This window comes from Sinohyriopsis cumingii, chromosome 15 (assembly GCF_028554795.1).
Source record: "Sinohyriopsis cumingii isolate HCF-2022 chromosome 15, ASM2855479v2, whole genome shotgun sequence".
NCBI lineage: Eukaryota > Metazoa > Mollusca > Bivalvia > Unionida > Unionidae > Sinohyriopsis > Sinohyriopsis cumingii.
Window position 1 is genome coordinate 17,588,734 of NC_142975.1, and position 12,484 is coordinate 17,601,217.

Consider the following 12,484-nt stretch of genomic DNA (forward strand, 5'->3'; position numbering starts at 1 on the left):
TTTCACTGAAATGCAACTGAACATGTTTATTTCAATGATAAACCATTTCAAACGTATAATCTTCCTGGTTGTTGCTCACCAGTACCAGGGTTTTTATGACATAACTTAGTGACAGTGATAATTAAATGAATTCATTCAGGAAGGGGTGGGGAGGGGGCATAACCATGTGCAAAAAAAGACATGTGCAGAACATAGAAAATATCTCCAAACAGATTAAAATTGATATTCCCAACATGCTATTAATCTTTGGGTAGCTGGTGATGTGCGGGTGGCAATTCTACTAGCTGGTGATGTGCGGGTGGCAATTCTACTAGCTGGTGATATGCAGGTGGCAATTCTACTAGCTGGTGATGTGTGGGTGGCAATTCTACTAGCTGGTGATGTGCAGGTGGCAATTCTACTAGCTGGTGATGTGTGGGTGGCAATTCTACTAGCTGGTGATGTGCGGGTGGCAATTCTACTAGCTGGTGATGTGTGGGTGGTAATTCTACTAGCTGGATGTGCGGGTGGCAATTCTACTAGCTGGTGATGTACGGGTGGCAATTCTACTTGCTGGATGTGCGGGTGGCGATTCTACTAGCTGGTGATGTGCGGGTGGCAATTCTACTTGCTGGTGATGTGCGGGTGGCAATTCTACTAGCTGGTGATGTGTGGGTGGCAATTCTACTAGCTGGTGATATGCAGGTGGCAATTCTACCAGCTGGTGATGTGTGGGTGGCAATTCTACTAGCTGGTGATGTACGGGTGGCAATTCTACTAGCTGGTGATGTGTGGGTGGCAATTCTACTAGCTGGTGATGTGTGGGTGACAATTCTACTAGCTGGTGATCTGAGCTTTTAAGATTGAAGAAATCAAAGAACCAAGCTAACCAAGAAAAAACTAACAACCTTTGATGAGCAGCTAATAAATATTTCTGCCTGAATAACTTGTATGCTTTATGGAAATAAATTACCTGATGGTGTTTCTGAACTGTCTGATTTATCCTCTGTTTCTTTTCTTTTGACACTTGAACCTCTAAGCAGCCAGAATCTTTCTTGCTGCTGCAAGTATGAATGTGAAATTATTAATTTTCACATGAAATAGTTTTCATAATTACTTCCATCACAAATAACTATGTGTGTGTGTGTGAAAGGATGTACATACATACTTACATACATACATATGGGGTTAAAGACAGTGCAGCACAATATTGGATATATGGTGCTGATACAAAGGTAATTTCTAAACATGTAAAGGAAAAGAACCACAAAACAACTTTTGGAATACAAAGCCTTACAAATAAACATAAACAACATATATTACTACAAGATCAAATACGAGATACAAGTGAAAGATGTTTAAATTTTAGATGGATGAATGGATGGATGGATAGACAGATAGACAGAGATAGATAATGCATGCTAAAGAAAAGTAACATAATTGTCCAGCATATATCTGACACACTAAATAATATTGTATTTCTAAGGTCCTATTTTATAATATATAGCACTTTAGCAAATTACCAATCTCCTAAGTCCCTAGCATGTGCAATACTTTGGGCTACTGGACTATGGTTTTACATGTCAGCTAGTCACAACAGCTGGTCTGATTAAATAAAGACCCAACGGAATCCCAATATCCATGATATGGGATGGTCAGACTGATTACTATTCCTGCCACTAACAATACTAAGGAAAGTTTACCCGAAAGATGGCAGACACCTATTACCACGTCACATACATAGTTTAACATCACTGCATCTTCCCCATTCCAAACCTGAGACCCAAGTAAACCTGATATTGCTCACTTGGCTTATGTAACTTAACCATTTCACTCAGCAGACTTGCATAGTTGTAAGAACACTGCCCAATGTAAACAATCTCCCATCATTTATATCATGCCAATTTTATATATTTTACTATGATCTAATACAAATCTTTTCCAAATAAACAGATTTAAACTTGTCCAAAATCTTGATGATGTTGGGGATCATACCATATGTACACATGTAGCACTCTTTGACTAATGTGACCACTGACTGGTGTACAACTACCCCTCATTTTGTTGATGTCATTCAAGTGACCACTGACTGGTGTACAACTACCCCTCATTTTGTTGATGTCATTCAAGTGACCACTGACTGGTCCCCCTCTTTTTTTTGATGTCATTCAAGTGACCACTGACTGGTATACAACTACCCCTCATTTTGTTGATGTCATTCAAGTGACTCACTGACTGGTCCCCCTCTTTTTTTTGATGTCATTCAAGTGACCACTGACTGGTATAGAACTACCCCTCATTTTGTTGATGTCATTATAGTGACCACTGACAGGTATACAACTAACCCTCACAATACTGATGTCATTCAAGTGACCACTGACTGGTATAAAAACTACCCCTCATCTTGCTGATGCTTTCAAGTGACCACTGACTGGTATAAAAACTACCCCTTATTTTTGTTGATGTCATTCAAGTGAAAACTGACTGGTATAAAACTACCCCTCATTTTGTTGATGTCATTCAAGTGACCACTAAGTGGTATACAAAACTATCCCTCATTTCGCTGATGTCATTCAAGTGACCACTGACTGGTATAAAAACTACCCCTCATTTTGTTGATGTCATTCAACTGACTGGTACAGACATTTCTCATCAATGAACACTTATGATTAGTTACTTCAGTGAGTGTTTTACAAGTTTTTATGAGGGTGTAATGTATTAAAAACAAACCTTATTTAAATTAGTATCTCCTTGTACATCAGACGACTCGAAGTCCTCTGGCAGCAAAAACTGGAAATTAAGAAGTAACAATTATTAGATTTAAAATAGGGTATACATTTTTGAAATTTAAACCAAATATATATTTCATTGGAGTTGTAACAAACAGGAGAGAGAGAGAGAGAGAAAGGGTAATGAAATGAACGTTACAGTGTGAGTGCATACATGTTTCACTTTAAATGATGTAACATGACTTTTTTATAATGTCACAATACCGCTTTTATCCATATGATGGAAATCTTTACAATCCATAAACAACTCGATAATTTACAACCCATACACAGCTAACTCAACAATTTACAACCCATAAACAGCATACATGCCAACCCCTGGCGAGGAAAAAGTGTAATACAAGTGGACAAAAAGAGTATTCCGAGCAGAAAAAGAGTAATCCACATATAACACAATAAAATTCAATCAGCACATGTACAAAATGATTTATTTACCCCTCTGGTCTTTTAACATCAATTACTGCTTCAAGTTTTCATATACAGCACTTCGAGCATTAAAAAGCAACAGACTCTCATATTGCATTTCAAAACACTTTGTACCAGCTGAGACTATAAATGTTTTACACACCAGTAGAGCACTAAGTGCTGGGTTGCAGAGCCTGGATCTGAATTCCAGTTTTATTTTTGTTAACAATACTGAACAATCTCCCCCAGTCAGCATTAGGATGGTAAAGAACCAATATTCCTTTCATAACCTGACAAAGAAGAGGAAATATATATCTTCCAGTTATTGGGTCTTTTAGCTGGGAAATAAGGTGCCATTGCACATCATCTCTGTCCGCATGAAGTACATTGTCAGGTAGAATGCTAATTTGATACTTCAGGAGTCTTCTAATTTATCAACAGTCTTTCCTGCAGCAAGGTGCATCATATGACGTGGACAACCTGATATGTACACTGATGGAGACATTTTTCAAAATATAGTATGCAATTCCTTCATGAATTCCAGTCATTACTGAGGCTTTATCAGCTGAAAACCCCATACAGTTCTGCCAACTTATGTTTATTCAAAGCATTATCAAGCAAATAAAAAATGTTTTCTCCAGTGGAATCTACTGTTAATAATGGTAATGAATGAAAAAGAGCACTCTAACTTTGCCCATTTTGTTGTCAGAGTCTCTTACACAGACTGGGTACAACTTTTTGTCATCATAATCACTGCTCCTGTCTTTTCCAATACTAAACGGCCCAATTTTCATGGCTTCTGCAATTTTAAGTAAATTATCTGCTAAACACCTAACAATATCTGATAATTTTGTTCTTGCACATGTATATTTTCTTCAAGTTTGGAATCAGGAAACATCTGTTTGAACAAAGGACCAACATAGTCTTCTACTGCTAGGGGTAGTCCGTGTTCTATTAAGAACTCGGTAAATAACGCCTCTGCATTTATAAAATTCATGTCCACAGTTATGTTCTGCTGTAAAAAAGAAGTTGCCTTAGTACTGGACTTAGTAAAACAAGCTAATTCAAGGTTTCTTTGTTTTACCACCATGATGAATGTTAAAATCCTTTCCACACAGCCTAAAATGGGCATGAAGCTGCCCTAGAATGGAAAACTGTATTGTGTAATTTGTGTATTCTCATCTTTAAATCGGTTTTTCGTCTTTTTCTAATCCATATGTGAAATTATTTGATAAACATTTTTGCTCTAGAACATGCATTGACTAGAATTAGGCTGATTTGCCTTTTAGTGCCAAATACCTATAGACTTGTTCTGTACCAGCTATGAATTAGAACAAAGAATCTGTGAGCAAAGATTAAAAATTAGAAAACCAGTCTGATCTCTCCTAACTAAGCCATACAGCTGCTATAAATAGAAACCAAGGTCAAAAGTTTGAAAGTAGAAACCAGCATGTTTCTTGGAAATAGGGCAGCTGCTATAAATAGAACATAATACTGTTAGGAAAGTGTATGCAAGTCTATGGACAAGCCTACACTTATGTTGTAGTTACGTAGAAGCCATCTTTTCTAGGATACGGTCTGAAAGATTAATGGCAGTTAATAAAAATGATGAAACTAAATCATTTTTTTGGGAGGGGATATATTGAAAATGCATAATCTGAATACATTTACGCATAAGGTGTAATTTAGTGAAAAAAATGCGTAATGATTATGCCAAAGCATAATGGTTGGCATGTATGAAACAGTTAAATCAACAATCTACTAAGTTTTAACAACAGACTCAATTCACACAAAATGCTTGTGACATTTCTCTTTTCATCAATGTGAACTTTAGGCGTAATCCCCCCCCCCCCAACAAAACAAGCTGTCATATTTGACTAAACAAAAGGCAATAAACCCACAACTGATTTTAACTGACCTGTGCACTCCTAATATAAGTTCAGTCAAATGTTAAGGTCAAGGCAGCTGTATAACATTCCATTTGCCATAACGCACAGAATTCAGCTGACTTACTACAACAATGAACTCTACTATGAATTTAATTTAAAAAGTAAAATAATTATGAATCAATATAACTGTGTGCATTTCTATTCTGATGTGTATATCTGCTGATAAAACAATGGTTTTGTCTTGCTTGTCAACAGTGTTACAATACCTTTAAAAGATATAAACACAGAATTCAAGCATATAATCTCAACACTTGTAAACAAAAATTCTATCACTACTGGAAAAGAGATAACTATGTTGCACATTTACTTACCAAAGACAGGCAAATTACATGTTGAAGACAGAAAAAAATGCATACCATTTCAAATGGACTGGTAAATAAGGACTTTATCTTTGCTGCCTTCTTTTGTGCACTGGTCATTTGCTGCTGTTTTATATGTTTCTGTAATAGAAAAAGTTCCAATGAGCTCAAGAAGAAAAACTGGACAAAGATTTAAATTTTCAATTACTGAATATAATTTTAACTGACTTCTTATTCATTTGGACAATCTGATAGTGAATGGAGGTGAAATTAAAAGGTTTGTAACTGTAACTATAAACAAGCATCCCTCATAGAGACTGATGCTCTACTGTCCCGAAAATTGTCCAGGAAATCAAGGCAAATTCATTTCTTCTTCATAATTGTCTAGTGTTATAGCTGTCTCCAATATTCTTGAGTAGTATGATTTTCAAATTAGCCACTCTGGCAGCCATGTTACATTTAGCATCAGCAACATATTCATTTCAAACACCCCTGACTCCATCAGAAGACTTACCGTGAAATCTCCATGTTGATATGACCATCCATTCATGAGAAAAGAGTGAAAGTTTTTCAATATGTTCATTGCGGAAACCAAACTGGATGTTGTTGGGCATCATTTTCATTTAGAACCAACAAGATATTGATAAGAATTCTGCTGATGAAAACCTTAAGTCAATATGACCATCAATTCTGGAGTATAAGATTTTCAAGATGGATGCCAGGGCACACCTATTTGAAGTCAGATCAGCGCCATTTTTATTTAGTACCAACTAGATATCATAATTAGTCTTTTGATGAAAAGCCTGTGTTGATATGACTTTACATATAGGGGTAACAATAATAAAATTTTCAAGATGGTTTCTATAGTAGCTATACTCAATGTCAGGTCAGATTTGGCACTATTTTCATTAAGTACCAAATAGATCATAAGAAGTCATCCCGTGAAAACCCAATGCTGATAAGACTTTCCAGTCATATGATCTTCAAGATGCCACCTTTGGCTGCCATACTGGACCAGCCAAAATCCCATGCTGAGGCGACTTTCTGTTTATGAGGAGTAGCAATAACAAGATTTTCAAGATGGTTGCTGTGGTGGCCATATTGGATCTCAGATAGTACCTTTTTCATTTAGGATAAACTTCACATCACAAGCAGTTTGGGTTTGGATTCAATTGGTGTTTTACAGCACAGCAAGAGAAGTAGCCTATTTAGTGCAGAGGCAATTGGAATCAAGTGCATTGCCCATGGACACACAGGTAGCTGACCCTGACTGATCCAATGGTAGAATTCAAACCTGCACCCTTTTGGTACTGAGTACGGTATGCTAATCACTGAGCCACTGTGGCTCCATCATCATAAGTCTTTCTTAGTGAAAACCATATGCTAATATGACCATCGATTCAGGTGGTGTAGCAAAAACAAGATTGGTAGCCATACCGGATGTACAAGTGGCACCATTTATTCATTTAGGACCAACTAGACATCCCTTCCAGTGGAGTAGTAATAAAAAGATTTTCAGCATGGCTGCCATGGTAACCATACTGGATGTCAGCACCATTTTCATTTAGGATTAACTAGACATCACTAGAAATCTTTTAGTGAAAATCCCATGATGATATGGCCATCCATTCTGGAGTAGTGATAAGAAAAGTTTCAAAATGTGGTGACTATACTGGACATCTAACCAGCACCATTCTCATTTAACACCAACTAGACTTTGCAATGAATGTGATGTAAAGTTTCATGCCAATTCTCTAAGTTGTTCTGGATAAGTTGTAATAACTTGTGCTAAAACATGGATAAAGACAAACAAAGGGCCATCACATAGGCGCTTCTAGTCTAAGACTTGTGCAGCTACATAAGAAATAACTGAATATCTTTATGTATGTGTTTGCTTGTGCCATATTGATCTGATGATAGGCCCATGCCCGATGATAAGCCCGCCCCCACTTTTACAAATTTTTTGCAAATCCTTGCCCAAGATATAATTTTCTGACTGCCCAGTGCCTGCTATTTGAATCTGTTTAGGCTGACCCACTGGGCTTTATCAAAAAAGAAAGAAAGAAAAAAAGTAACTGAATAATAGAAAAACTATATGTATGTCTTTTACAAATACATGTGTGCATGCTAATTTTATGTTATTTATGGTCCTGGAAATTAAGAAATGTAAAGAGATTTGATATGACTGAAATGAAAAAGTTATTAGCAGTTCATGCACTACTCACAGAATAATCAAATGCTGTCAAGATGGGACTGTCTTTCACCACAACAATTAAGTTTCTCCCATGCTTAGAATCCAGGAATAAAGATGACTGCCCAGCTGTTAACTTCAGATCTAAACAAGAGAACCATAAACAATACATCCTACAAACACCAGGTGATACATAGTATTAATCTTTCACTGGTCATATACTTGACCTTTTGAAACTAACATTAATAACCATCTTCCTTGTCATACATGCAATTCATCAACATCTGGAAAAGGCAAATGACAGAGAAATGAAGATATATTGCAGAAACCATTTCCTTCTTTCAGTCTTGGTGACCTTGACTGTGGACCTATTGACTCAAACTTGATAGGCATTCATTTTGTCTCAAATGCAAGTCATCTATAAAGTTTGGTCATGGTTTCTGGATAGGGCATGAGTTATGTTTTGACCCCCAAATCAACAGGTGTCTTTGTCTTGATGCAAGCAATCCACAAAGCTTGGTCATGGTGTGTGGCACACATATGTATGCATGCATAGGGTATAATGGCACAACAGCACGATCCTGGCTATATAGTCCCGAGTATGTTTAGCTATCCAAAAAAGCTATCCAAAAAAAAGGTATACAAAACACAGATATAAGCAAATAAAAGGGTAAAATACTCAAATTACAAATAAATGTTTTTTTTATATAAACATTCTTTTAAAAAACCTAAGATCTTTTGAATGTCATCATGAAAGGCATCTCAGTGTAGTAATAAATGTTGATCTCTTGACATGCAGGGTGTATGGGGCCTGTTCTACGTCCCTGAACCTACAGAGGGGAGGTTAGTGGCATAGGACTCGAGTTATTTTATGGAAATTGTTTTCCTTCTTTGAGTACTATGGTCCTGACCTTAACCTTTTAACCCCCAAATCAATAGATGTCTTCATTTTCTAAAATTATAAACCATCTACAAAAGTTTAGCAATGGCATGTGATACAGTTCATAGTTTAAGGAAATCATTTGTCCTTCATACATTTGTCCTCATACAGTCCCAGTGATCTTGACCATTTAACTTTTGACCCCAAAATGGATAGATGTCTTCCTGGTCTAAAATGTAGGTCATTCACAAAGTCTTATTAAAGTAGGTGATAAAGAACTCAAGATTTTATGTGGTAATCATTTTTCTTCTTTGAGTCACTGTGGCCTTGACTTATGAACTTTTGACCCTAAAATCAGAAGGTGTCTTTCTTATTTAAAATTATGTAAGCCAGTTATAAGTTTGATCAACATATATGGTATACAAGTCAAGTTCATGTGTGGAAACAGTTTGTCTATTTTCAATACCTGCGATCCTTACCTCGACCTTTTGAGCCCAAAATTCATCAGTTTCTTCCTTACACAAAATGCAAGCTATTTACAAACTTTGAAATGGTAGAACTAACACTTTTGTGCAGAAAATAAATGGGGAACAGGTGGATAGACCAGTGAATAATATAACCGTCTCAATAAGGTAGTTGATTTTTTTCTGTAAGATTGACCAGTTTTCAGTAAGAGATAACAAAATATCAATAACTGCTATTGTAAAGCTAGAAAAACGTAATTAAAAATTCCACTCATTGATGATAAATATTATGTTCAAATGAAAAGTTTGTAAAGGATTAGACTTTATTTACCACTAGTACAGTTGCACAAACCCTAGTTCCAAACCCGATTGCAGCTCAATGGCTTGTTGCTATCTCTCAATTTGACATAATTCTTGGAAATTCTTTTCCATTTCACATGCCAACGGCAATCATATCTCCTGCCACGAGTCATACTCAAATTGGCACGTGATGTCCAATAAAGCTTTTATTCACAAGAATCTGAATACTCCTTTTTATTCTTCTGTGTCTATCACTTTTCTAGAAAGCTTATTTACCCTTTACCCTTTCATCTTAAACATGCATCACTTTCTGTATGCCATTTGTAAAAACTCCATAATCAACAGTTTGATCATGCAGATGCTTAGCATGAACAAACAGATGCAGTTTAAAGCATCTGGGGTGCTGCTGTAAAGTTAGTATGGTTCCCTGATGAAACCCGGATCCAAAAAACACTGATGAACCAATTATCCGGATTTTGTGGCAACAATCATTTTTCAGTAGTTTTTGCTAGTATGCCACAAGTCCATATTTAAACGTAATTTTCGTAAGTCTTACAGCAAAATTGTAAGAGTTGGCAGGTCTGCTAATGGCACACATACAGAAATCAGAACTTCAGTGATTGAATGCTTTCCTGTCAACTTCCCTAATACATGATTATTCAAATAGAAATAGCATTAAGCTTAGCACAATCTGCAATAAATACAACTTCTGTAAGCAGTTTAAAAGCTAAATATAAGTTCATGAAACATCGATGCTAACAACAATGACTGAAAAATTTGCATAAATACAAATCCTAACAATGGTGTGACCAACCAAAAAGAGTAATACTGCCATGGGAAGGCAAACAAACTTTGTTATACAGTTTAGATCAGAGTATGACAGTTTCTACTGTATATATAAATGTGTCCTGTCTGACCTGGACTGGTGTCCATGCTCTCCTTTAATACATTTGTCTGGTCCTGGTGGGACAGATCATGTGGACACTGCAGCAGACTGTTAACATCATACTTGGGATGCTGGAAGCTAGAGGGAAGCTTTGGATTACTTGGCTCTTCAACCTGAAGGTAAAATAATCACTTCTTGTACTTAATGTAATACAGTAGCTGACTGATAAAATATCTAACATATATATTAACATAATGTTAATAGCTTGTTCCTATTGTGATTTCAAAATATGTATGATAATACGGTGACTATAATATAGTTTGTTTTGACTTATGGTGTTTCACCCTCAAATTATCAAATATAACATTGTTATCACAAAAATCTATCATACACGCTCTTACACATGGCCTTGCAATTATTATTCACAATGTGCCTTTTAGCAGTGCATATAATTTTTTCGAGCTTTTTCACCACAAGGAGGTAAACCTCACCTGTTTCTGTTAAAATCTCACTCTTTCCTTGTTAAACATGAATATTTTTCACTTGAAATGCCCAACTTCTTCATACAATAACAGGCACCTCTTAATAGTGGCTGACAGTACTTACAAGTCATCTCCATACTTGACCATTTTAAGCTTTATCAAGTAAATATTCATTTAATCCAAAAAATAAAATCATTTTCTGTAATTTCCTATCATATTTATCTTAATTCATGGCATTCACAGTAAGCTCAATATGATGATTGAATGTTTTCACCTGTATATGCCAGTTTTGCTTTCACAGGTATCAAGAACAATCCTAGGAGGATTAAATGTTGTGTATGCATGCAATTCAAGCTACTTCCGGATAATCACTCCACCTGTATTAATAGCATGCAGTATAGTTCAAATTATTACTGGTCCAAAGAAAGATGGACAGCAGTCATGGCCATGCAGTTAACCCAATCAAATAAGTGTCTACAAATATAAAAATAATGATTTGAATGGCATCAGTCTTTCTACCAAAACTAACTCTGACACCAATTTTCTGATGACAGAATCGATGCAGGTGGGAAGATCACCCATTCAGATGAAATTCAAACCATCACAGCACAGACCACTGGGTCAGTACTGACATGGTACAGCAGCCACCATGGTCAGTCTTGAAAATTCCATCACTACATACAGGACCTGGCTCTGGCTACAATGATCATTTCTGGGATAGCCAGTATCAGACTTCGGCACTGGACATCATATGATCTAGACCATGTTCCCTCCAGCTCCAACACAGCCTTGAACTATGCTTTCAACATGTGGGACTGGGTTCAGTTATATATTTCCCATTATATCACATCTGGATACTAAGACAAAGGCAGCATCTGCAACCTGGTCAGGCCAGTTCTAGCCACCCACCTTTATCACAGATGCCCAGTGTAACCAATAATGAATCTGGTCAACCATCCAACATAATTCAGTACCAGACTCATACAAGCAATGTGGACTGGAACAGGACAGGTCTATCATCAGTACAGACTCGACTCAGTAACGGTTTACCTCATCATTCCCAGACATCCAAAAGCAATTTCAGACCTTTGATACTTTGCACAGTGAATCCCTGCAGATCACCATGTTCAAGCAGAAACACTCCCACAGCCCTCTTTACATTCACCACACCAAACAACTGGTATCACCAGAGCAGTTATTGCTACCTTGGCAGGAGGCTTTGCTATCACACCAAAAGTTCAAATAGACATGCTCTAAAACAACATCCAGTGGCCTCTAACAGAATTCCTGCATTGACTGAATTCTTAAAAGAGAGATAAACCCTCTTTAAACAGCTCACAGTCTGGTTTAGTTGTGGATATTCTACATTGTTTAAAGGTAAAGAAAGACCCTAGACTCAACAACTCTTTCTTTTCATAATGACAACTCCCATCAAACTTCAAAATTGCTTTCTACAAAACACACATACCAGTCTTTGATAATGAAGTCTCAGTTGTCTAGAGAAAATCACCAGGGGTCCGGTAATACTGAAACCTTTGTCCATGCATATAGACTGTAAAGCCTTTCTCAATTTGCAACAACTGGATCACAACATCACAGTAATAGGTTCCATAGGCTACACCCACTATGGAAAACCCTGTGAGAGTGCAATGCTTCCTTTCAAAGTCTACACCCACTATGGAAAACCCTGCGAGAGTTCAATGCTTCCTTTCAAAGTCTACAACCACTATGGAAAACCCTGTGAGAGTTCAATGCTTCCTTTCTAATGTCATAGCTAGATTCATAAATTTCCAATCTTGCAGAAAGATAAGCATTTCTGTTCATGTCCATCAACCAGACCTCCTATCCTAAAAAGACCTT

At 36.7% G+C, this 12,484-nt stretch overlaps 1 protein-coding gene across 4 annotated transcripts in view; it reads right to left on the minus strand.

Annotated features, from left to right (window-relative positions):
- Window positions 1-12,484, minus strand: part of LOC149781349 (uncharacterized) — a 93,105-nt gene that overhangs the window by 24,117 nt on the left and 56,504 nt on the right. For all 4 annotated transcript variants that reach the window (XM_089935438.1, XM_089935440.1, XM_089935437.1 and 1 more), the window contains 5 exons: window positions 10,174-10,315; window positions 7,647-7,756; window positions 5,479-5,562; window positions 2,710-2,769; window positions 953-1,040 (listed from right to left, as the gene is read on the minus strand). In XM_089935438.1, the coding sequence (XP_089791564.1) occupies window positions 953-1,040; window positions 2,710-2,769; window positions 5,479-5,562; window positions 7,647-7,756; window positions 10,174-10,315 (484 nt within the window). The remainder of the gene's footprint in view (window positions 1-952; window positions 1,041-2,709; window positions 2,770-5,478; window positions 5,563-7,646; window positions 7,757-10,173; window positions 10,316-12,484) is intronic.